The sequence below is a fragment of the Rutilus rutilus genome, assembly GCF_951802725.1.
Source record: "Rutilus rutilus genome assembly, chromosome: 1".
NCBI classification, from domain to species: Eukaryota; Metazoa; Chordata; class Actinopteri; order Cypriniformes; family Leuciscidae; genus Rutilus; species Rutilus rutilus.
Genome location: NC_140209.1, coordinates 78,160,133 through 78,186,621, shown reverse-complemented (window position 1 = coordinate 78,186,621; position 26,489 = coordinate 78,160,133). Strand labels below are relative to the sequence as shown.

Below are 26,489 nucleotides of genomic sequence, written 5' to 3'. Positions count from 1 at the left end.
TATAAGATTGTTTTATTTGTGTAGCCAGAATATGGCTTGCAATTTCCCCAAACACAAAAACATTTTACTACCATTTTACTAATTATTATTACTATATCAAATATTAAATATTTGTGGTAATATCTTAGTTTTTTATCTGTTGAGGGGTGATAATTTTTGGCTTGAAACTGAACGAAAATTGAGCGGTGTGGTGAATGTTTTATGGGTAATCGCTTTAGTTCCTGGTTACAAATCAGACAAAATCACTTTATTATATAAGTTGTTTGAACTATATTATATGACCATTAATGTCCGTTAACTTATATGTTTCATATACTAGTATATAACCGAAGCTATATATTGTGAAATTAAACATTTCTCGTGTGTGTACCTACTATGAAAACCGCTTTACAAATAATGTTTTACTTGATGGCTCAAAATTGCCTTTATCGGTTATTTTTATCTTATCTTGTACATACTGCTGTAGGCCTTCATAGCAGCGGGATATAGCATTCTACATAAAGCTACCACATAACGCTAAAACAGCTCACGTTAGCTACAACAAGTTAGCGTGAGAACAGATTTAGAACAGGCATACTAATGCGGTCCTAAGCTGGGACTCATCTCCATAGATATCATATAAACGCTAGATGTCTTATGGCGCAGTCACTTCCGGCATCACCGTTCGGCCATCTTGTCTCAGTGAAGCTGTGAATTAAGGTGAATGATCAGCACGCACACAAATCCTCATATCTCGCTGAAATCTTGACAGATTTACAAACGGTTTGATTTCTTCCAAACGTTATTAACGTGGCTATAATTCCGAATGCTTGAACATGTATGTTATAATTTTTCATGTGTATGCAGTATATGTATAAAGTGTCATAACTACATCTCTGACGTTTATAACAAACCAAACCGTTTGAAAATCGGTAGAAAATTGAGCAAGTTATGGTTATTTAAAAGTACATGCAGCATTAAACAAGTGAGCGAGAACACTGTGGCAAGATGGCCGCCACGTGCGGACGTCGACCTCCATTGGCCAGCAGCGCGCACGAGACATCTAGCCTTTATATATGATATCTATGCTCATCTCTACACCACACCGGCCTGTGCTGCATCATACGGAGAAGCCAAGCCGGTAACACTTTATTTTGATAGTCCGTTTGTTGAGACTTTACTAGTTATTAGTAGCCATTCAGTAGCTTGTCAACAGTGCATCAGTTGACATTCAACAACACTGTTTCAACAGACAAGTAACATACGTTCAGCTGACTGCCTATAGACTATAAGGTACAATTCAAGTGTTAATCTACAGATTTTACGAAAAAGTGTCTGTTGACTGTCGATGTTATTTTGCAACAGGTTATTAACCAATTGTCGACTAACTTTCAATTGTCAACTAACTTTCTGTAGATTGAGTATCAGCAACTCAAGATCAATCTGTCAGTTAAAAGTCAACAGTCATGTCAGCATATGAAGTACATGATACTGTATATCCTACTCAAGGGGTCTCATGTGCAACAAATTAATGATTATTTTAGCTGATTTAAAACTGTTTTTAAAAAATTGTTAACCATTTGTAGATAGTCTGTTGATAGTCAACTAAAGATTAGATCTGTTGCTTGTCAACAAAGAAATTGTTTATGATCAGTAGACTATTAATAGACATTCTCAACTAAGCGTTAGTAGATATATTTTAGGACTATCTAATTAAAGTGAAAAACAGTTGATATCAGTAGAAAGTCTATAACCTATCAACATATCGTAAACATACTTTTTTTGGATAGATGCTGAAACGTATGATACAGACATGTCTGCAACGTAGAATTATTACGAATTCACAGCTACAAAACGTTTACGAATCATAAAGATATCTGTATCATTTCCCTTATACTGTTTTATAGATAAATGTAACTTCCCTTAACCCTACTCCCAAACCTAAATATAAATTACTCATTTTATACAGAATATAAAAAGAATACAACACTTTATGGACAGAGATGTGTAGGGAAATGCCAGTTTTATTAATAGCATTAAAATATATTTTAAGCCACTATTAATCCTACTTCTGCCCCTAAACCTACCCATAACCATTTCTTAAAACTATGCAGGCTAAAATTATGAAGAAAAACAACAGATGTGTAATCATAATAATTTATTGCGAAAATGTAAATCGGTACCAAAAGTCGCTCAAATGACGATGTGTTGCAGTCCTCTCTGGCAGTATATAATAGTTTTGTATAAGGGACAGAGCAGAATTTAAGTTATTAATCCATGAAAATGTTAACCCAGCTTCCCTCTGCGTGAAGACGCTTCTGCATTTCAATGTTGTTTCAACTGAAACACGGCATGCTGCAATCTGTGACGAAGCAGGCGAGAGCCAATGAGCGTTTGATATCACTGCCGTAAAAACATGTCGTAACGCTTCTTGAGGGCGCAATTTTTGAATTTAAATTCATCACGAGCGCGGGATTTGACATTTACGAGATGGAGATCGCTGGGTGTGGATGAAGGGCTGAATTTGGATCTGTTTCTTGCTTGCGTATGGATTATAAAGATTTGGATTACATCTAACGTTACGTTAGCTAATAAAAATGATGTATTTTGTTAATTTATATTGTGTTTTGGTGTATTATGGTTCTATAGGAGAAAACACCTTTTGCGTCTCACCGTAATGTTAAATAAACTAAATGTTACAAAATGGTTAAACGATTAAAGAAGGTATTGTTAAGGGTTTAAACTATAGTCTTGTCTGTTAATCCTCCGAAGCGAGTTTGCAGCAGGAACAGAGATTATTTCTTAAATGAGTAACTGTTATAACGTTAAACTGCATTTAATAAATGCGATTTTCTGTAAAACTTATTGTCATGAAAGGCTAAATGTATTAGTTAATAATTATTGTTATTTGTTGTTTATAACTTTTGATCTTGGCCTCGGCATTTGAAATGATGTAGACTATTGAGAGTTTTCTCATTTGGAATGCTCAATATCATTTTTTTCACATAATCAGATGGTTCAGATGTGATCGTGATATCCTAGTAAATAATGGGTTGTATTATTTTTATTTTTTTATTTAATAAAAGTGATTTTTTTTTTCCTCTGATGTGCTGGCCATGTTTGTTCTACTTCAGTCAGGTTAGGTATGCAATCTGTTGATAGGTTATAGACGTTCTACTGATATCAACTGTCTTTCACTTTAATTAGATAGTCCTAAAATATATCTACTAACGCTTAGTTGAGAATGTCTATTAATAGTCTACTGATCATAAACAATTTATTTGTTGACAAGCAACAGATCTAATCTTTAGTTGACTATCAACAGATCTACAAATGGTTAACAATTTTTTAAAAACAGTTTTAAATCAGCTAAAATAATCATTAATTTGATGCATATGAAACCCCTTGAGTAGGATATACAGTATCATGTACTTCATATGCTGACATGACTGTTGACATTTAACTGACAGATTGATCTTGAGTTGTTGGTACTCAATCTACAGAAAGTTAGTTGACAATTGAAAGTTAGTCGACAATTGGTTAATAACCTGTTGCAAAATAACATCGACAGTCAACAGGCACTTTTTTCGTAAAATCTGTAGATTAACACTTGAATTGTACCTTATAGTCTATAGGCAGTCAGCTGAACGTATGTTACTTGTCTGTTGAAACAGTGTTGTTGAATGTCAACTGATGCACTGTTGACAAGCTACTGAATGGCTACTAATAACTAGTAAAGTCTCAACAAACGGACTATCAAAATAAAGTGTTACCGCCAAGCCACCTTTCGGCCCATTGTTGTGCCCTCTATTGTAACACTCTTTTACTCATACTCGTTGCAATGCCCATGATATGCATGTAAAAACCATTAATAACCGAATGATTAATATTTTATATTAAATATTTTATTAATATTTAATTTCTATTTGAGCTGTACATCAACAATATACTTTTTAAGTTTAAGTATTTTTAATTTGGTTCTCACTCGTTTATGAGCTCTGTCACTTGCTGTCAATGCGCGCCTGAAAGAAGTTATCACATTCGTTGCATATTATTGTCTTCAGTACACGCTATAACTGAGAAAGAAACAGGACTGCCCCCTACTGGTGATGTACGGCATGTGCCAGAGAACTTGACCAGGGCCACGGCAGGCAATGCTGTGATGCGCATTCTTAATGGCCACATCTGTACATACACACATCTGTACATTTTCGTTTGTGACCAATACACTAAAATAAGGGAAATCATTTAAAATATAAATCAAATGAATGTAGAAAGTAATGATTGTTAGTCAATATATTTGGTGATGTGAATGCTGAAAGAGATATGTGCAAAACAGCGGTTGCTAGACGTTGACATATTATAAATATATCAAAATAAATGTTTAAACATTGTTTAATGATTTTTTTAAGACCTACATTTTTATGTTATAAATGCACTTTTTTTATTATGTTGATTGTGAAAGAATGTTGTTCAATATACAATTTACCTCAATATTGAAAGAATAACAATAAATTACAATAAATGTTTGAGGCCCCTTCATAGAAAATTGATTTAGGTCAAAATAATGGAAAGTAGAAAAGACTTTTTAAGAGCTTTCTTAAAGTGTTTTTGTGCTCCACCACAAAATTACATTTTAGCAAACTTGACCACATGTAGTACCTAATACATCACTCTTAATAACAACAAAGAAAGCCTAAGTTAACCTTAAATGTGTTTCTAATAGTAATATAAACATTTATAAGAAACTCATAAGGCTTTTTTAAACATTCTTAAACAGTCTAAACTGTTAACAAGTTTCTTAAAAGTCCTTATGAACGTCTTATTATCTAACAATACATGTGTTTTCAAATCTGTTATTAAACATCCTATAAGGGCTATAAGAAATTCTGTTCTGTTCCCAACAACTTCCTCTCCAATATATATATATATATATATATATATATATATATATATATATATATATATATCAAATGTTCCTTTCACATTTAAAAGAGCTTAATTATCATATAGAGACGATTACATCCAATCTCAGTAATATGAAAATAGTATCACAGAGGCACAGGTGTCACCTATAGTTTGGGAGTGACAGAGGGCAATCGAGAAACATCTTGATTAAAGGGACTTCAAACAATCTTATCACTTTAACCTTTGACTGTTCTTATTTGAAAGAACAACAGAGAGCCTTCTGTGGGACACTAGGGACCATGGGGTGTCTCAATTTCATTAACATACAGACCACAGCTGTTGCAAGAAGAGCAACTTCATTTACATTAAGACCAGGATAAAGGGTTTAGGATTGGGTATGTTCTGGGTTCATTCTGACGCCGGTGAACCCAAGGTGCTTTGTGTAACTTGCCACTGCTATGCTGTAATAAACTTCATTTTTGAGATCTTCGACGTCCACATCATTTTTTCTTACAGGGCCTTATTACCTATTAACTTATGCTTATTAGAAGGACCTTAATATAAAGTGTTACCCAATAATCACTAATAATCAATGATATTCACAAAAAATGCAATTATATGTGTGATCTAATGTCTACATGTGTACAGGATCTTACCATGGCACCTCCTCGCAGGGCTGTTTTAAATCCAGGTGTAGAGATTAACCTTAAACCTATTTCAAACAATTTAGATTCCATCCCTGGTTTAGAACGACTCAAACTGAAAACGGAAAGGGTTACGGTTAGGACCGCACACGCATATGTTGGCAGCATTTTAGGTTCACGGCTGAACTCCATCTCTTGGGTGCTCTGTGGGCTTGAGCCCTTTGAGTCAAAAGTGCCCGACCAATCTCCAGAGTGTCCCGCCCCTGATCGTCGCCCCGCCCCTGATCGTTGTTCCGCCCATGAACGTCGTACCGCTCCAGCCCCGCAACTGTGCATATCACTGATCATCTCCAGAGGAAACTTGTGAAGCTTGAGCTTGAGCATGTCATTGAGGATTGAGTCATTGATGATTTCATCATTCAGACCACTCCGTCTCGCAATAGCTCTCAGAATCTCAGCCATGATGTGATACTCTAATTCATCTGGTTCTGCAAAGGAGTTTAACTCCTCCTTCATCTCGGACTTCAGTTTCTGGAACAGTTGCGATATTTTTCTTACAATTTGGATGCTCTTCTGTTCTTTATTCTGCACCTTCTTCATGGTTCTGCTGGATAAGAAGCCCTCAGTGATTTTAGTCGTTACAGAAATAGTGGTACCTATGCTTGTATATGCAGCTGCCAAGCTCATAAGTGGAGCAGCTGCTCCACCTGTAAAAAAAGTGGCCACACCGGCCCCGATCATACTTGCACCTCCTATCACCGTCAATGTGCTGCCAACACATTTACTGGCATTGCATTTTTCCCTGAGTGACTCCAGCTTCTTAGCCAGTTTCACCAGCTCGTCTGCAACGCACTCCTTCTCCTCGATCCAGGAGAAAATCAGCTCTACCAGCTGGTCAGCGATGGCCATGATGGGTCCTCTGTGTCCTCCTGATCCTCTGAGCAGAGAGCAGAAACCTGAGAAGGAAGACAGAGGACAGAAGAGAAGACACTTCGCTTTATTCTTCAATTAATAATTGAGCATTGACCGATCAAACTTATTCTGCCGATGAAGACCAAAGCCTGAGTGGGTTAACTTTCATACAGTATTAATGTCCCACACTGGTCAACAAAGGGCTAGGTGCTAAAAGAGAAGGGGCAAGAGGACTGTCTAACTCAATAACAAAGCAAATCTGGAGTCTCCTGCTCAATCCGCTTAGCACCACCAACAGGTCAATATTTGACTAATAACTTTTGAACCATGAGCCCTAGAGACTAAATTTGAAACACATTTTTCTCTTCTTATCTGGTCTTAAGACGATTTGATTGCAAAATATAAGCCGTTTATCCGATTTTCACCAAAATCGAATCCGATCATCTACAGACCCCGCTGACAAAAATTTCTGGAATTCAAGTTGATTCGTCAAACTGTTCTTGAAATAACTATTTCAGCACACAAAAATAGATTTAAGGCTGTTTCTCAGCAAAGCTTTTATGGATTGTGACGAAACTTGGTTTGTGTTGTGGTAGATTTTTCCTCTACGCACCTGACTTAAGTTGAACCGAGTGTCCTTGACACCTGAAAATATTATACTCAGTTGAGTTGCCTCTGAATGCGCGGGTTGACGCCTAAGCGTAGCTATTCTTACCGCATAAATAAAATGACCAAGAACTAGAGTTACCTGACTGCAATCTAACCCCGCCTAAGAGTCTCACAAAGAGTCGAACGACGTCTCGCCCCCTATTGAACACTATCACTTGGGAATAAGGTCTCTAGTGTTTCGCTAAATAACTTGTTTCACTAACTAACTTGCTGCACAGCAATAATAACCAGACAGACTTCAGACAATGTCCTTCACATGTTTTAATCACGGCCGGGAGAGTTCTCGGACAAATTTCAGAGAGAATCCCACCCGAAAATAGGAATACAAATCCTGTCCCAACAATCTGCAGCCATGGGCTCCTCTCTGAAAATTACAATAATTGATGCTCACAAAGCAGGAGAAGGCTATAAGAATATAGAAAAGTGTTTTTCTCTGTTCATAATATAATTAAGAAATTAACTTACAGAAACAGTGGATGTCAAGTTAAAGTCTGGAAGACGTATTACTAGAAAGGCAAATCAAAACACCAGTTGACCATAGAAGACCTACAAGAGGATTTAGCAGACTCTGGAGTGCTGGACTGTTCTACTGTGCAGCGACATGCAACAAATATGAGAAGAAAACCTTTCTCTGTCCACAGCACAAACTTCAGCGTCTGATATATTCTTGTGGACTGAATTGTGAAGTGACAGACATGGGCAGTATTTCAATTAAATGTATTTTAAATACGTATTTAATTACTTTAGTGTATTTTGTAATTTGTATTTTGCAGGTGTGGAAAAAATAAAATGTAGTTTGTAACAAAATATTTTGAGGGAGTGTATTTAGAGTATTTCAAATACTTAAATACTTAAGAAAAATCACCATATGCTTATCACCATAGTAAATCATTTTGCCATATTTTCGGTCTGATGTTGGCAATGGCAATGTTCAGGTTAGATGCACGAAAATCACGTGACACCCTGTAGACCGGGCTCCCTCCAAGAAGTGAATGAGTTTTGAACACAGGAGAAGAAGTGGCGCTGCTCCTCTTAAAAACGGCAAGGGTTAGTTCACCCCAAAATGAAAATTCTGTCAGTAATTACTCACCCTCATGTTGTTCCAACCCCGTAAGACCTTCGTTCATCTTCGGAACACAAATTAAGATATTTTTTATTAAAATCTGAGAGCTGGCTCACTCCTCCATAGGCTTCTAAGACATTATAACTTGCTGGCCCAGAAAATGTATTAAAGACATTGTTAATATAGTCCAAGTGACTACAGTTGCTCAATCTTAAGTTAAAATAAAGTAACTATACTTTATAGCTATAAAGTGACGAGAATACTTTTTGTGCGCAAAAAATAAATAAAAAAAGAATGACTTTATTCCACTTTTCATTTCCTTCTCTCTTTGGCCTCAGAAGCGCTGCGCTAAACCACTACGTGAACCAACTCGAGGCCCAGAGAGAAGGAAATGACAACAATTAAAAGACTCTTAGCTGGTTACAAAAAGCGTTTACAAACTTTGATGCATGCAAAAGGGGGCATTACTACTACTGACCATGCAGGGTGCCCAAACTTTTGCCTCATGCAAATTTTCCTTTTTTATTATTTTGAAAATATAAAAATACAGTAAAAAAAAATAGTTAAGGTAACTTTATAATAACTCCATGCTAGTAATCACTAGTTAAGCATCCATGAACAGTTCATTAATAATTTATAAAGCATTAATATTCATTATTACATGGCTTGGTTGAATTCCAATGTAGAATGCTGTTATTTCTTGATAACAGACGCTGCGAAGTATAACAGACCGTTGCCATGAAAAACAGCGTTGCTATGGACACGGAACGGACTATTTTCTTTAGCGGAAGCAATACAATCGTTTTTAAATCAATAAACACTTTATAATAACTGCATGCTATTAATCATTAGATAAGCATTTCTAAACCATTAATTCATCAATTTTAAAGCATTAATAGACATTAATAAGCAGTTTATAAGTACAGCTATAAATGCTTTATTCTTGATTTATAAGCATATCTATAATGTGCTTAATAATTGCATTTTCATACTTTATTAATGATCAATTTATCATTTCTAAATGAAGTATACTATTATTTACAAACTAGGTGTTGTCATTGATTAATAAGATCACTTAGAAAGTGTAAGTAAATGTAGCAAATGCAGGTAGTTATAAAGCATTTAGTAGTGGTCTGTTAACTATGTTTGTGAGCTCATCTAAAGTGAGGACTAGTTATGACTTGTAAAGCATTTATAAAGGAGATTTAAAGGCTCATTAATCTTGTAAACATCATTTTGTCACAGTGTCTGGTTTATGTTCCTTGGGTCACCACTAGTTGTCCTCCTTCCTCACGGTGTCCAGCACACTCTCATACTACATTCCCCATGATTCTTGTCTTTTCATTGCACTCAGCTGTCCCTTATCACTCATCATTGCTTACAGCTGTTTCTCGTCACATTGTTTGTACCTGTCTATTTATACCCTGTCTGTTCTGTGATTGTGGCGGATTCCTTGTTTAATGTCATTGCACCTCTGTGTTCCATGCCTGTTTGTTTCTTGTTTGTTGGACTGCTTTTGTATGGATTTTGACCCTTGCCTGGACTAGTTTGTGAGTACGGATTACCCTAATAAATTACTTGCGATTGAATCTTACCTTTTCCCTGTGTGTGCGTTGTGACAGAAGGAATCCGCCAATATAAAGATCCAGCAAGTACGGCGGAATTAGAGAATGGACTGACCAATATGTGGATACCGCGGAGTGAGGTTTTTCCATCTGGAGGAGATTCAGGGTCTCATATTTCACTGCTGGAGTATTTTTCCATGTGTGTGCGAAGGCCTGCGGAGATTGTTGGGCCTCCAGAGGCGGTGGACTCGATACCACCATCTTGCCGTCGTAGGCGGAGGAGAAGGAGGAAGCAGGCGTCCTCTGTTCCTCAAGACCTGGAGGTCGTTCCCGAACAGCCCGCTGTCTCCCTGGAGGTCGTCCACAAATGGCCTGCGGTCGTCCCGGAGGCCTTCCCCTCGGAACAGCCCGCTGTCGTCCCGGAGGCCGTCCCATCCGAGCAGGCCACTGTCGTCCCGGTGGTCCCTGTCCCGGTGGTCCCTGTCCCGGTGGTCCCGAGTCCGGTGGTCCCAGTTCCGGTGGTCCCAGTGCCGGTGGTCCCAGTGCCGGTGGTCCCAGTTCCAGTGGTCCCGAGTCCGGTGGTCCCAGTTCCGGTGGTCCCAGTTCCGGTGATCCCGAGTCCGGTGGTCCCAGTTCTGGTGGTCCCAGTCTCGGAGGTCCCTGTGCAGTCAGAGATTGACAGAGCAGCTGAAACTCTGTTGGAGTACTTCGAGAGGTTATATCAAATCCTGGAGAGTGTCAAGACTGTTCACGTCACGTCTGCCGAGCCTATGTCTTCAGACAAGATGGCCGCCGCCGAGAGTGTTCACGTCACGTCTGCCAAGTCTGTATCTTCAGACAAGATGGCCGCCGCCGAGAGTGTTCATGTCACGTCTGCCGAGCCTGTGTTCCCTGACAAGATGGCCGCCGTCGAGCCTGTGTCTGTTCCTGAGCCGGAGCCAGTGTCTGTTCCTGAGCCGGAGCCAGTGTCTGTTCCTGAGCCGGATCCAGTGTCTGTTCCTGAGCCGGATCCAGTGTCTGTTCCTGAGCCGGATCCAGTGTCTGTTCCTGAGCCTGAGCCAGTGTCTGTTCCTGAGCCGGAGCCAGTGTCTGTTCCAGAGTCGGAGCCAGTGTCTGTTCCAGAGCCGGAGCTAGTGTCTGTTCCTGAGCCGGAGCCAGTGTCTGTTCCTGAGCCGGAGCCAGTGTCTGTTCCTGAGCCGGAGCCAGTGTCTGTGTCTGTTCCAGTTCCTGAGCCGGAGCCAGTGTCTGTTCCTGAGCCAGAGCCAGTGTCTGTTCCTGAGTCTGTGCCTGTGCTTGTGTCTGTTTCTGTGTCTGTTCCTGAGCCGGTGGTGTCTGTTCCTGAGCCTGAGCCGGGGGCGTCTGTTCCTGAGCCCTCAGTGACCGCGACACTGGCCATTATGGCCACAGCCATGTGGTGTGTGTGGGCTACGCACACACTTGGACCGGTGGTGTCTGTTCCTGGGCCAGTGGTGTCTGTTCCTGGGCCGGTGGTGTCTGTTCCTGGGCCGGTGGTGTCTGTTCCTGAGCCGGTGGTGCCAGTTCCAGTGCCTGAGCCGGTGGTGCCAGTTCCAGTGCCTGAGTCGGTGGTGCCAGTTCCAGTGCCTGAGTCGGTGGTGCCAGTTCCAGTGCCTGAGTCGGTGGTGCCAGTTCCAGTGCCTGAGTCGGTGGTGCCAGTTCCAGTGCCTGAGCCGTTGGTGTCTGTTCCAGTTCCTGTGCCGTGGCCACCCGAGGGGTCTTCACCGCCGTGGCCGCCCGAGGGGTCTTCACCGCCCTGGCCACCCGAGGGAAAGTCTCCGCCCTGGCCACCCGAGGGAAAGTCTCCGCCCTGGCCGCCCGAGGGAAAGTCTCCTCCCTGGCCGCCCGATAGACTGTTATCTCCACTCTGGCCGCCCGAGGGAAAGTCTCCGCCCTGGCGGCCCGATGGACTGTTGTCTCCGCCCTGGCCGCCCGAGGGAAAGTCTCCGCCATGGCCGCCCGATGGACTGTTTGTTTCGCCCCGGCCACCGGATGGACTGTTTGCTTCGCCCTGTTCCCCTGATGTATTGTCTGTGTCACCCTGGCCCCCTTTGAGTCTGTTACCCCCTGTTTCTGTTTCCCTTCATGGACCTGGCCCCCCGTCCCTCCCCCTGATCCTCCACCGTGCCACCTCCCTCCTGAACTCTTGTTTTGTTCCGTGTCTTGTCTTGGAGTGTCTGGGAGCCACTCCATAGAGGGGGGGTTATGTCACAGTGTCTGGTTTATGTTCCTTGGGTCACCACTAGATGTCCTCCTTCCTCACGGTGTCCAGCACACTCTCGTACTACATTCCCCATGATTCTTGTCTTTTCATTGCACTCAGCTGTCCCTTATCACTCATCATTGCTTACAGCTGTTTCTCGTCACATTGTTTGTACCTGTCTATTTATACCCTGTCTGTTCTGTGATTGTGGCGGATTCCTTGTTTAATGTCATTGCACCTCTGTGTTCCATGCCTGTTTGTTTCTTGTTTGTTGGACTGCTTTTGTATGGATTTTGACCCTTGCCTGGACTAGTTTGTGAGTACGGATTACCCTAATAAATTACTTGCGATTGGATCTTACCTTTTCCCTGTGTGTGCGTTGTGACACATTTATAAAGGAGATTTAAAGGCTCATTAATCTTTTAAACAGATAAAGGAAACAAACACACAGTGATACAGAACATAAAAGTATTTAACCATCTTTAAATCTCCTTTGTAAATGCTTTACAAGGCATAACTAGTCCTCACTTTAGATGAGCTCACAAACATAGTTAACAGACCACTACTAAATGCTTTATAACTTCCTGAATTAACCCTTAATTACAGTAGAAATACATGTTAATAAAGCATTTATTAACACACTAAGTAACTATTACTATATGTCTTAATAATAATATGTATTTAAACCATTTATTAATCATTTACTTACACTTTCTAAGTGATCTTATGAACCACTGACAACTCCTAAATAACTGATTTGTAAATAATCCAATACTTCATTTAGAAATGATAAATTGATCATTAATAAAGTATGAAAATACAATTATTAAACGCATCATAGATATGCTTATAAATCAAGAACAAAGCATTTATTGCTGTATTTATAAACTGCTTATTAATATCTAATGTTCTCACTAAAGCTGATCATCTGTGAACCAACGCCTAGCCTTACAGAAGAGTGGAAGTGTGGAACATTTACATGTTTACTTTCCACCTCTGTATATTTCAGATTGAAAACAGTCTGTAAATTAATCTAAACTAAAAGCAGAATCCCTAGAGCTCGATATCATTATAATCCTGAAGATTAATTCCTGAAGACTTACCGTGATGTGATATTTGTGCCAGTGTAAAATATGTTTTGGCTCCGTCACCCTGTTTGAGTTTGCATTCTGTACGCTGTTTACGCTTTCTCTTCCTGTCTGCGGATTTCCTGCCTGCAACTTTGATGCAAACAGGAAACAGGCTATGGAGAATGTGGGAGCAATGTTACAATAAAGTGTTGTAATTGTGGAGGGAACAATACAGCAGCGTATGGGGGCTGTGAAGTCAGAAAAAAGGCAGTAGAAGTTCAAAAAGTGAAATCAAATCAGAAAGTAACATATGCAGAGGCTGTGAAAATATGTAATAATGAAAGAGGGAAAGAAGTCATTAGTACGACTAAAGAAGGAATGGGGTCAGGACAGGAAAACACAGAAATATCAATGGACAGGATAGTGCTTTTTGTAGCATATGTCATAAACTGCTCAGAACAAGTAAAAACAAAGACAGAGAAGATTAAAATCATAGTTAAGGCAGCAGCTAAGTTCCTAAACATGAAAGATTTGTCATGGGAAAAGATACATGCTGACCTTAGCCATGGAGAAGGGAATGCAGATACAGCTTCTCAAAGCATAACTTAATGTTGGTAATTCAATGGAATGCTAGAAGTTTGTTAGCAAATGGATATGAGTTTAAGGGATATGTTGATAAACTAGGAAATAAACCGGATATCATATGTATTCAGGAAACATGGCTCAAACCTAATCTGGATTTCATTATTAACCCTCTGAGGTCGGCAAACTCAGCAAATACTTGTCACACATTTATGAGCCATATACCTTTATAATCATTTAAGTGTGTACTTTTAAATGATTGGATTCAAACTGAAAACAAATATTCTCTGTTTAAGTAATTTGTATAAAACCAACAAGATGTCCAGCTTCTCAAATGCTTCCTAATTATTTTTTATTTGACCACGCCCACGAGCGCAAAAGAGATTCACATGCTAATCTCCACATGGAACGCGATCGCGCTTATTACCTCAAAAACAAAACACCAAAACACTTCACAAGTCTCTGCTTTTCGTCGAGTTTGAAAGGCGCACCGTGAGCTTACATTGGATTTACCTCAGAAGAAGAACGCGATTTGAAGACAAGAAAGATGTAAGGTAAGAAATTCTTACATATTAGTTTGTTATTGTTGCATAAATTTCACATTGCAGTTTAACTGTTGCTCGATATATGGTGAATATTATAATATTTAGACCCGTGTTTACTGTTACTGTGTTTGTGGATATCTGCTCAAACGTAGATATGTAACCATGGTAACCATAATGTTTTATATTTGAGCGCGATCGCGTTTGAATGTATCATATTTTGGATCGCGATCGCGTTTGAAAAGCAAAACGCACCAAATGGCTTCATGTTTTTACTATTAGCTCATTTCATATCATCATAACGAATGGAAACATTTGAAGTAACATGATAATCAATATATTTTTTTCTCTAGCTTAGTTGTTACTGAAATCTTTTGGAAGATTTATAGGCTGCTATAGGTTATTGTTATTATTATTTTATCCAGCACTGCGCATAGCCTATGCCTACAAGGCACAACAAACCTGGTGTTTATTATATTATATATTGTTGGAAACATTTGTGTGTGTGTGTGTATTCTGTGAATTTTAAAAAGCAATTTTAACCAGAAAAATCTAAAATTTATTCCCAAAAATCGTGCAGGCCTTTCTCTTGATATCAGTATGTTCACTTTTTTCTTTCTTTTTTGAAGTCCTGCTGACTTCAACATTCACACGAGTCTCTGTACATGAACATGGTAAAGTGAAAATCAAACACCTTGGAAATGAAAGATATGTACAATGTTTTTAGGAATGGCACAAATGTCTCTGTCTTTGGATCATTGTTTTTAATAAGTGCTCTTTTGTCATTTGTTGTGTATCTTTGGATTATGTTGTGTTGTAAATAAATCCAAACAATCTAAAATCCTTTATTTTTTAAATCTCCTCATTCTTTGTGCAAGGTTGCTCAGAATGACAGAGCCTGATAGCTCCTAATAGGGCCGTTAGGGGAGGGTCTTTGTCTTTCTCAGGTGTGAAAGGCTTACATATTAATGACCTCCCGCATAAAGCTTTCTCACACAAAACACGTCGTAACATTTTTAAATCAATATATTGTCTTCTCTAAATGAGCAGTCAGGTTGATTTTCACATAGTTTTAGAGCAAATATTCTAGGCTACGTCATACAATTTTCAAAAGTCTTGTGAAGAAATAATCAGTCTGGGTTTCATGGCCTTATTTCAGTGAGAATTATTTTTGTATTTTCACAAACCACGCATAAATGTCATTATCTCAAAACTACAAACTTTTACATACATGCTGCTGATATATTATTGTAGCAGAGTTTGTGCTGAATACATTGTAATTAGACTTTAGCCATGAAAATGTCACAAGTAACAGAAATAATCACAAATGTCAGAGCATGTCAGAACACCTCCAGGGCCCAGAAAACAGCTCAGACCCCAGAGGGTTAAAGGATATAATACCATACGTGAAGATAGAAGAAATTAGCCTGGTTAAAACCAGACCATTCTCAGTAGTAACTGAGTTATGGTCTGGCAAAGCTCCATAGACAAATCACTTCCAAAGGGGCGTCACCAACGGACGTCGCTCAAATGCCTCTGGACAGACCTAAAACCAATCAGAGCGATCGTCATCGTGTAAAGCCATATGCTGCGTCCCAATTCGCCTAAGCTACACTAGCTACGCCATAAAAGTATGAACTCTTTTTGTGAAGAAAAGGTATTTACTTTTGAATGTGTAGCAAAAAAGTAGGCAAGCTTTGGGACATACTACTTCGTCATCTTTATCGGACGGATCTGTCGCGTGCATCCTGTCACTCAAACTGCCCTGTCAATCATCGTGTCACAGTTAAAATCCTCTATTAAATCTAATTTAATTTCCTACCGTTTCGGAGAGAAATGTAGTAGCACGTTCATCTGTGTCTTTCATGGAGACTGTCTTCATGTGTTTGCAATTTGAATATAATAATGCATTTAAAAGTTGAACGGACGTTGCTCAAATGCCTCTGGGTGCAATTGGATAGACCTAAAACCAATCAGAGCGATCGTCATTGTGTAAAGCCCGCCTCAACGTTTCTGATTGGTGCCGCGATTTCTAGGCCATGGAAATGGGCTTGAATGAGCTCTTTGCCAGACTTACTTCTCGAGCAAATCTGAATTTGCCGGAAGTTGTCTGGGTTTTCCCAGGCTAAGAAGAAATGGAATTGGAGGAGGGTGTGCAATATTTATTAAAGATGGTATAGTATATAGGAGGTTAAAAACAATACAAGAATTAGAGGTAATAGTTATTGAAATATGGAACAAGAAAGAAAAGATTAAAGTGATTAACTTCTATAACCCATGTAAGAAATTAGAGAGAGTACAACTAGAATCAATACTGGAGGAGTGGAGAAGAAAAATTATTTGGTGTGGGGATTTTAATGCACATAGTAAGGTGTGGGGTGGAAAATAAGATTTGAATGGAGAAATTTTAGAAGAGATAATGGATGAAAGGGAATTAGTATGTCTAAATAATGGATCTGGTACAAGGATAAACTTAAGTAAGGGTACAGAATCCGCAATAGATATCATGTTGGTGTCCCAGTCTTTGGTAGGGATAAGTAGTTGGGAAGTAAATAAGGAAAGCACTATAGGGAGTGATCATTATCCTATATTTACAGAAATTGGAAGAGAAAGGGACATGCAAAAGAAAGAGAGAGTAAGTAGGTGGAAATTTGAGGAAGTAGATGGGAAAAAGTTTAGAATATTGTCCAAAGAAAAATTAAAGAAGATTAGTATAAATCAGGGAATAGAAGATCTGAATGAATAAATAAGTAGTATTATTTTAGGTGCAGCAAAAGAGTCGATACCAAAAAGAGGAGGCAGTAACAGAAAGAAAATAGTTCCGTGGTGGACGCAATAATGCACAAAGGTAATTAAAGAGAGAAATAAGGCATTTAAAATCCTGAAAAGAACACATAACTTTCAGAATTTAATTGAATATAAGAGGAAGCAGGCTATAGTAAGGCAGACAATGAAGATAGTTAAGAAAAACTTTTGGGGGAAGTATTGTGAATCTCTAGGAAGAAGTACACCATTAGATAGAGTATGGGGTATGATTAAAAGAATGTCAGGAAATAAAAGAGTATGGTTGTCCTATAATGAACGTGTCAGGATTCCATCATCACCACCATGCTCTCCTTCACCTCCGCCCACTCGTTCTCTCTCTCCACCCAGTCATTAAGTTACCCGTTCACTCTCCCCTGATTACTGATCACCGTCACCTGTGTCCCATCACCTGCACTCTCCATATAACCCACTGGTTCCCTTCACTCAGTGTCTGGTCTCGTCATTACATGACCCACAGACTCCCGAACACTTACCTGATCACCTACCTGCTGATTATTCTCTCCGGTCCGTCCTGCCTGCATTCCTGTTCTGCCTTCAGCCCATCTGCACCTGCAAAGAGAACGAAAGAGAAGGACTTTACAAACCAGCTAAGCATTCACTGTTATTCTGTGTTGCTATTACTCACCATCTGTCTGCATCTCCGCTTTACCTGCAATAAAACCTATAACCTTACCATCTTGTCTGCATCCTCTGTGATCCCTGACAGAAGACCAGACCCAACATGCAGAAAGCGGAGTCTTCTGAAGACCTGTACACAGATTTCCCAGCCGATTCTGTTCCATCCATATCTTCCATGTAAACACGTCCACTTCCGCATTCACCCACTACTTCGTTCACTGCCTCCGCGATTCGCGTCCCATGGCCCGGCCAGCGACCTACTCCGGTGAGGCGGAGAACTGCAGTGGGTTTCTTCTTCAAACATCGCTATATTTCACCATGAATGAACACCAGTTTTGCAACGATGCAGCCCGAGTCACCTTCATGATTTCTCTCCTCTCAGGCCAAGCACTTCAGTGGGCTCAGTCCTTTTGGAACTCAGAATCTACAGTGGTAAAATCCATAACTGAATTCACGCGGCATTTCAAGGAGGTCTTTGGACAAACTGTTTCTGAACTATCAGTTCACGATCAACTGTATAATCTTCGTCAAGGAAATTCATAGGTGAGTTAATTTGCTTTACAGTTCAGAACCCTTGCCGCATCCAGTGGTTGGAACGAAACCGCCCTGATCACCGCGTTTCTCCATGGCCTGAACCCTAACATCCGCCATCTGCTGGTGGTGTATGAGGACAGCATGGAATTAGAGAATCTAATCCAGTAATCCATGGTTTATCCAAGCCCTTGGTTAGTACAACATCAGCCAACACTCCACTGGGAATCCGGAGAGGTTCTTCGCTGGGGTGAGGATTGTCACGTATCCTGTCTTAGTTCTGTCAGGAAAACTCGACCTTCAGTCCGTTCCAAGTCATCCATGGGTGAGTTCAGTTTCCCTGTCTGTTCAACCTCGTTGGAAAGCCCCGATACACCTATTCAAGTCGAGATCCCAGTGGAGTCCCGGGCGTTCCAGGATGTCTTCAGTAAGGTCCTGGCAACGAAACTACCACCTCACCGGCCATGGGACTGCGCAATCGACTTGCTACCCGGAGCCATCCTTCCCAAGGGCCGCATTTATCCTTTGTCCATCCCGGAACAGAAGGCCATGGAGGAGTACGTCAAGGAAGCCCTGGAGCAGCAGTTCATCCGACCATCTACCTCCCCTGCCGCTTCGAGTTTCTTCTCCGTGGCCAAGAAGGACGGAGGCTTGCGGCCGTGCATTGATTATCGTCAACTGAACTCCCAGACCATCAAGGTCCGTTATCCCCTTCCTCTGGTCCCAGCCGCCCTGGAACAGCTTCGTGGTGCGAGCATCTTTTCTAAACTGGATCTCAGAAGTGCTTATAACTTGATTCGTATTCGACTAGTGGCCTGAGTGGATGACCGCCTTCGTGACCCCCTCAGGCCACTACGAATACCGGGTTATGCCCTTCGAACTGTCCAACGCTCCTGCGGTATTCCAGGGCTATATGAACGAGGTCCTTCGTGAGTTTCTCAACCGGTTCGTAGTGGTCTACATCGACGACATACTCATCTACTCTTCTTCCATGTCAGAGCACCGTCATCACGTCATTCAAGTCCTGGAGAAACTGAGAGAGCACTGATTATACTTGAAGTTGGAGAAGTGCGAATTCCATATCTCTACCGTTCAATTCCTGGGTTACATCATTAACCAAAACGGCATCCAAATGGACCAGAGGAAGGTGGAAACCATCCAGAACTGGCCACAACCTTCTACAATTAAAGATCTTCAAAGATTCCTGGGCTTCGCGAACTTCTATCGACGATTCATCCAAAACTACAGTCAGATCAGTGCTCCTCTCACCTCAGCTCTCAAAGGCCGGCCCAAGTCTCTGTCCTTATCCCCCGGTGCCATTCAAGCATTCCAGCATCTGAAGGAAGCCTTCACTACAGCTCCTATCCTCGTTCACCCAGATCCAGATCTTCCATTCGTGGTAGAGGTGGACGCCTCTTCCACCGGGGTAGGAGCTGTCCTCTCTCAGCGGCAGGGCGAGTCACGTAAACTCCTTCCATGTGCCTTCTTCTCCAGAAAGCTGTCCCCGGTGGAGCAAAATTATGACATCGGCAACCGGGAGCTGCTGGCCATCGAACTGGCTCTGGAGGAATGGAGACACTGGCTGGAGGGAGCTAACCACCAGTTTGAGGTAATAACTGACCATCGCAATCTCGAATACCTCCGAAAAGCCAAAAGACTGAACCCTCGTCAGGCCCGCTGGGCTCTCTTCTTTACCCGGTTTGATTTTGTAGTGATTTTGTATTTTTCGTACCGACCTGGAAGCAAGAACTGTAAGGCGGACGCACTATCCCGGCTCCATCACGCATCTCAAGCCGACCCTCATCCTGAACCCGTCCTCCCTCCAGCCATGATCCTTAGTCCCATCCTCTGGGATATCGACCAGCAGATCACCCAAGAGGCAGCTCGCCAGCCCGCTCTGCCGGGAGGTCCAGAAGGGCGCCTCTACGTACCTCCACATCTTCGGACACCCCTTCTGGACTCAGCTCACACCGTTCCGGGCTCTGGACATCCGGGTAGCAAGTGTACCCTCTCGCTCCTCAGTCAACGGTACTGGTGGCCATCCATCTCCCAGGATGTATCCAGATTCGTCCGCGGATGCTCAGTCTGTGCTATAACCAACACCCCGAGGAGACTTCCCGAAGGCAAACTAGTGCCATTACCTCTTCCTCGGCGACCATGGTCTCATATAAGTATAGACTTCATGACTGATCTAACCAATTCTGAAGGCTTCACCTGCGTATTCGTCGCTGTGGACCGGTTCTCCAAGGGGTGTAAACTAATTCCTCTACCTGGTCTTCCCACAGCCTTGGAATCCGCCGAAGCCCTCTTCAATCATGTCTTCAGGAATTTCGGTATCCCTGAGGACATCGTCTTGGACAGGGAACCCCAATTCATCTCTCGGGTATGGCATGCCTTCTTTAAGCTCCTCGGGGTCACTGTCAGCCTCTCTTCTGGATACAACCCTCAGACGAACGGCCAGACTGAGCGGAAGATCCAGGAGATAGGAAGATATCTGCGATCATACTGCCACCAGTACCAGGACAGCTGGAGCCGCTACCTCCCCTGGGCAGAATACGCCCAGAGCTCCCTGCGGCAGAACACCACCGGGCTCACCCCCTTCCAATGTATCCTCGGATATCAACCTTCACTCTTTCCCTGGTCGGGTGAGCCCTCGGAGGTTCCAGCTGTCGACTTCTGGTTCCATCAGAGCGAGAGGGTATGGGACTCAGCTCACGTGCACCTCCAACAGGCTGTTCGGAGGCACAAGGAACATGCGGACCGTCGTCATCTTGATGCACCTCAGTATCAGCCTGGACAGAAGGTTTGGTTATCTACCCGGGACATCCGCCTCCGACTGCCTTGCCGTAAGCTGAGTCCTCGATACATTGGACCATTCACCATCCAGAGGCAGTTGAACGAAGTCACTTACAGGCTCAACCTTCCTCCTCAGTATCGGATTTCCCCTTCTTTCCATGTCTCCCTGCTCAAACCCTTCACTGACCCTGTCATTCCTGTCCCCACAGATGGCTCTTCCTCGGACATACCTCCTCCTCCCGTTCCTGTAGAAGAGGAACGAGTCTACCGCGTCCACACCATCCTGGACTCCCGGCGGCGAGGTCCCCGACTGGAATACCTGGTGGACTGGGAGGACTACGGGCCAGAGGAACGTTCTTGGGTTCTTCGTGACGACATCCTGGATCCTGCCCTGTTATCCCAGTTCCACGAAGACCATCCTGATCGTCCAGCACCCAGAGGTCGGGGTCGACCTCGCCGCCGGCAGAGCTCTTCTCAGGCGTCAGGAGACGCCTCGGGAGTGGGGGGTACTGTCAGGATTCCATCTTCACTACCACGCTCATCTTCACCTCCGCCCACTCGTTCTCTCTCTCCGCCCAGTCATTAAGTCACCCGTTCACTCTCCCCTGATTACTGATCACCGTCACCTGTGTCCCATCACCAGCACTCCCCATAAAACCCACAGTCTCCCTTCACTCAGTGTCTGGTCTCGTCAATACATGACCCACAGACTCCCGAACACTTACCTGATCACCTACCTGCTGATTATTCTCTCCGGTCCGTCCTGCCTGCATTCCTGTTCAGCCTTCAGCCCTCAGCCCGTCTTCATCTGCAAAGAGAACGAAAGAGAAAGACTTTACAAACCAGCTAAGCATTCACTGTTATTCTGTGTTGCTATTACTCACCATCTGTCTGCATGTCCGCTTTATCTGCAATAAAACTAATAACCTTACCATCTTGTCTGCATCCTCTGTGATCCCTGACAACCACTTTTTTTAATTTATTTAGGCACCCTGAAATAGTTACTTGATTCTGAATGGTCAGTCGCGACATCACACTTGTGTTTTAAATTTATTTTTATACAGTCTATGGTTTTCCGCCAACCAAAATCCGCTCATCTGGATCTTCTTGACCAGTTATGCTATAACTTAATGTACTTATGTGGCAAGTATCCAAACAAGCAGAATAATAATCGGTTGTTATTGCAATCACCCTAATGTATAGCCTATTCAATATAATAACAATAAATAACATGCAATGATGCAATATGAATCATATTAACGATACAGTGTATTTTCACTACCTGTACCCAAACTATGAATCATTTGCAAACACTATTACTTGACATGAATTAGTCGGCATAATCTTCCAAAATATACTGTTTATAATGTAATATAATGTTACTTATGGAACTTTAGTTAAAAAAAAAACTAAAACGAAACGGCGTGGTGCATGTGGGTTAAAGGAAAGTGAATGACCAATTTGGACGCCCTAATGTATTATTAAAATAATTATTATTTCAAAAGATTGAGAAACATCCTAATTTGGTAGTCAACCACTCATTATAAAATGCAGACCTTTCCCTGCCATGCTCTCCCCATGCACTTTAAATTATAGACCATAGGTAAGCATTTATACGTAATTTTTGTGAAAATAAGTTAGAATTATATGTTTATAAAACCCACATACGTGTATTGTACGTATAGTCGTCTATTCAAACGTCAAATGCATACATTTTAGTGATGGCCGGTTCGTGAACGAATCGTTCTTTTGAACCGGTTCTTTTTAGTGAACTGGTTGAACCAGTACACTAAATCGGACTGAATCGTTCGAAACAGTTGAATCCTGACTCCTGACAGTCCCTTCGACTCAAAATAAACCAATATCCCGGAGTAGGCATATATGGTACTCCAGTAAATCCAACAGTTCACCGAACTGAGACATGTTGTGCTGAGAGAAGTGATGAGCACGAGCAGTTGATACAGAGCATGCGCGCACTACCGAACGTGGTACAGCGGTTCTCGGATCACCAGTACAGAACCGAGAACTGTTTATTTCGGACACGTTCGACATGCTGAGAACCGATGAGCTGATGAGCTGAGCATGCGTGCAATTCTTTCAGAGGGACGAAATGCATGTTTTATTTTATTGAACATCAATAAGTGTAACAAAATAAAACATGTTAGAAACATGTTTCTCACATAGGCTACTGCCTTTTCACTGTATTATTTTAAAGATTGGAAACAATGAATGGATTATAAAACTAAACATTTATTATTATACTAAAACATTATTTTCAGGAACATATAATTTAATTTCTAAGTAAGGTGATATACATTTTTGATGTAAACTCTTGCCAAGGTTTTAAAGGGTGCATTAAATGTTTATAAAGTGTTAATCAAAACATAACGTATTAAACATACTGGAGACATGCATCGAGTTTTTAGTTTTGTCGACTGAATTAGCCTAGTAAGGTTTCAGTAGTTTTCAGCTCACACACAGGCATATGCTACGGTTCGGTTCTCGAATCAAGAACTGGTTGCTGCAGCAGTTCTCGGATCACCAGCACAGAACCGAGAACTGTTTCTTTCGGACACGTTCGATACGGAGAACCGATGAGCTGGAGAGACTGCGCATGCGTGATCGCACCGTCTCTGAACCGAACTTTCTTTTGGCCAACTGATGCTGTGTTTATATACTGTTTATGACTATGTGCTGTGCTGATACATGAGCACGGGTGAACCAAGGACTTGAATGAGGGGCCAATTCGGCGAAATGTAAGTTTATTTAATTACAAATAAAATAAAATTGATGAAGACCAGTTTATTCACTTTAAGATATTTTGCGCATCGCCTTAGGCCTACTACAGGGTTCATTTTCAAAACGTAAATGTAAGAAACCTATCCAAGATGATTATGACAATGAGTACTATTATTTAACTGAAGTTATGATTACAAATGCCTTTATTTTAATGTATATTTATACGCCGGGATGATAGAATTGACGTCATTACGTGATAACGTAAAAGAACTGGTGAACCGGTTTTTTGAACCGGTTCATTGAAACGAACTGTCCGAAAGAACCGGTTTGCGGAAAAGAACCGGACTTCCCATCACTAATACATTTGCAATGTGCAAATAAAACGTACAAATAGATACATATTTTCATGAGATCGCGTTGACATTAACATGTGATGTGACTGTACGTTGAGTTTTACAGTATTGGGACTGAGGCGCCAGAACTGCAGCTGATAGAATGAGCGCTGTAGCGCGATACTACCTTATGTTAGTTTCCATGCTTATTGTGTTTCCACATCAATGTTAGTGAGTAAATCTACTGAAATGGCCACCATAACAGTGGAGTGTGATGTGTAAGATGTAGGGCTATCACATCTTTAAATTACTGTTAGTATTATTTGAAGTTTACATAATAAAATACGTAGACCAACACCAAAAAACTAGTCGAGGATACATTCTTTAAAAGTGGGCAATTCCAGCGTTATGGACGTGACATTTGCAGCCAAAACTTGAAATATAAATTCTCAGAAAATGCATTTAATACCAATATATTGAAACGTCTGTCACAGGCCGGGGTGGTGTGGGTGCCCGCCAATGAACTACCAGCCCTAACTGACGTACCACCTCGAGGAGCCAACCGCAGAACACAACTAGGCTGGACAACAAGAATGAAATGTACAAGTTTCTTTTTGTTGAGTTAAAAGTAAATCAGTAAATAAAAAGGAAGAATGCTGAGACTTGCGAGAGAAAACTGTAACTTATTACTTATCTTTACCTCAGTGAAGTATGTGTTGTCAAGAGTAGCCTACCGATACTTTGTTCAAACGTTAAATAATTAAATTGTGCAAATGTGAGGATACTAGTATTTCTGCAGTACTGGTTTTACTGAGTACAGACACACGCAGATAGACGGCTGCCTTCAGACGGTCCAGGTTTACAGCGTTCCTGTTTGAAGCGCTGAGCACTGTAGCCAATCACAGAGAAGCCTGTTGAGCACTGTAGCCAATCACAGAGAAACCTGTTGAGCATTGTAGCCAATCACAGAGAAGCCTGTTGAGCACTGTAGCCAATCACAGAGAAGCCTGTTGAGCACTGTAGCCAATCACAGAGAAGCCTGTTGAGCACTGTAGCCAATCACAGAGAAACCTGTTGAGCACTGTAGCCAATCACAGAGAAGACTGTTGAGCACTGTAGCCAATCACAGAGAAGCCTGTTGAGCACTGTAGCCAATCACAGAGAAGACTGTTGAGCACTGTAGCCAATCACAGAGAAGCCTGTTGAGCGGATGAGTGAGCGACAAATCAGAATTACCGTCATTAAAAACTGAAGGCAACATTTTAATGTAGCTATTATTTACATGTTTATTATTGCTGTTAACAGGGCTGCCCGTGCCGACTGAGACTAAGACTCACACGCCCTCACGCCACACATGTTCTCACGCAGAGAAAAATCACAGAGCAAAGAGGACACGGACACAGACAGAGCAGGTCACTTTTCACATGAAACTAATTCTCAGATTCTGTCAATTTTATTTCGAAATTCAATCAATAAATAATACCGTTTTGGCGTTTGTAAATGTGACGTGCCTCAGTTCAAGCGGCTTGTGAACCGATCATCTCAGTTTATTAGCATAAATAAACACAAATGAACCATAGGTATGTTGAAAGATACACTACAACTTATCGGAATGTATATCCACATATCCCTCATACATAATATCGAGCAATCGTTGTTTTTAACCGCAGAAAGAGGAAAAGTTATATTTTTGATACCTTGGCATTAATAAAACAAATAAAAAGAAATTGAAGAGAAGAGTACTTAGGCATGCGCGAACGCACGGGACACAGTCTAAGCACATACACATGCAAGAGGAGAGATTCACGATTGCACTGAACACGTTTTAAGTGCAGGCATATTCTCTGAGCGAGCCCAGAGGAAATTCTTACAAGAGCAGCGTGTATCTGATTCGCACTCGGCACATTATATTCCGCGCGCAAGCAGAGAGATTAAGTACATTAATATACATTATATTAATGTACTTTCGCGCTACAATAATGCGCTCTCGACATTTAACAGGAAAATAACGCCATACCGGACTGCCCTGGTGGATTCTGGGTCTCTCCAGAGCCACTGTGATGCAGAGGAAGATTAAAGCACGAAACACATGGTCAAAGTGTTTATGAGCGAGGATAGCCTGACACATCAGACGAATGTCTGTTATTAAACGTTATTAAAGTAACTCTGTCCACTCGCCCTTGCAGACTCAGATAGTCCCTCTTGAGAAGATGTCCGCCTCATCGCCCGAGCACTGAGATGGAGGACACAGGCCTAACCCTCTTCGTCCTGCGCTGTTAGCGCTAGTGGAGCCGCCCTGAGTTTACTGGACGACCGGCTAAAATATGTGTTCTGCCGGCCATATTTGTGCTTTATGGTTATACTGTTCAAGAAGTGTGTTGCACTGGTGTGCCACTGTTGGCTGTCGACAGATACACAGCTTGTCCGTCACTCAGTGCACTAGTGGTTCTGATTGTAATGGATGAAGTCGTTATTTTTCCGTCATCTGTTCTGAA

The 26,489-nt window shown here is 41.6% G+C and overlaps 1 protein-coding gene across 1 annotated transcript in view; it reads right to left on the bottom strand.

Annotated features, from left to right (window-relative positions):
- Window positions 1–26,489, bottom strand: part of LOC311297021 (uncharacterized protein) — a 61,301-nt gene that overhangs the window by 24,851 nt on the left and 9,961 nt on the right. The window contains exon 2 of the mRNA XM_084419084.1: window positions 5,544–6,487. Within this exon, the coding sequence (XP_084275210.1) occupies window positions 5,544–6,440 (897 nt within the window). The 5' untranslated portion in view covers window positions 6,441–6,487. The remainder of the gene's footprint in view (window positions 1–5,543; window positions 6,488–26,489) is intronic.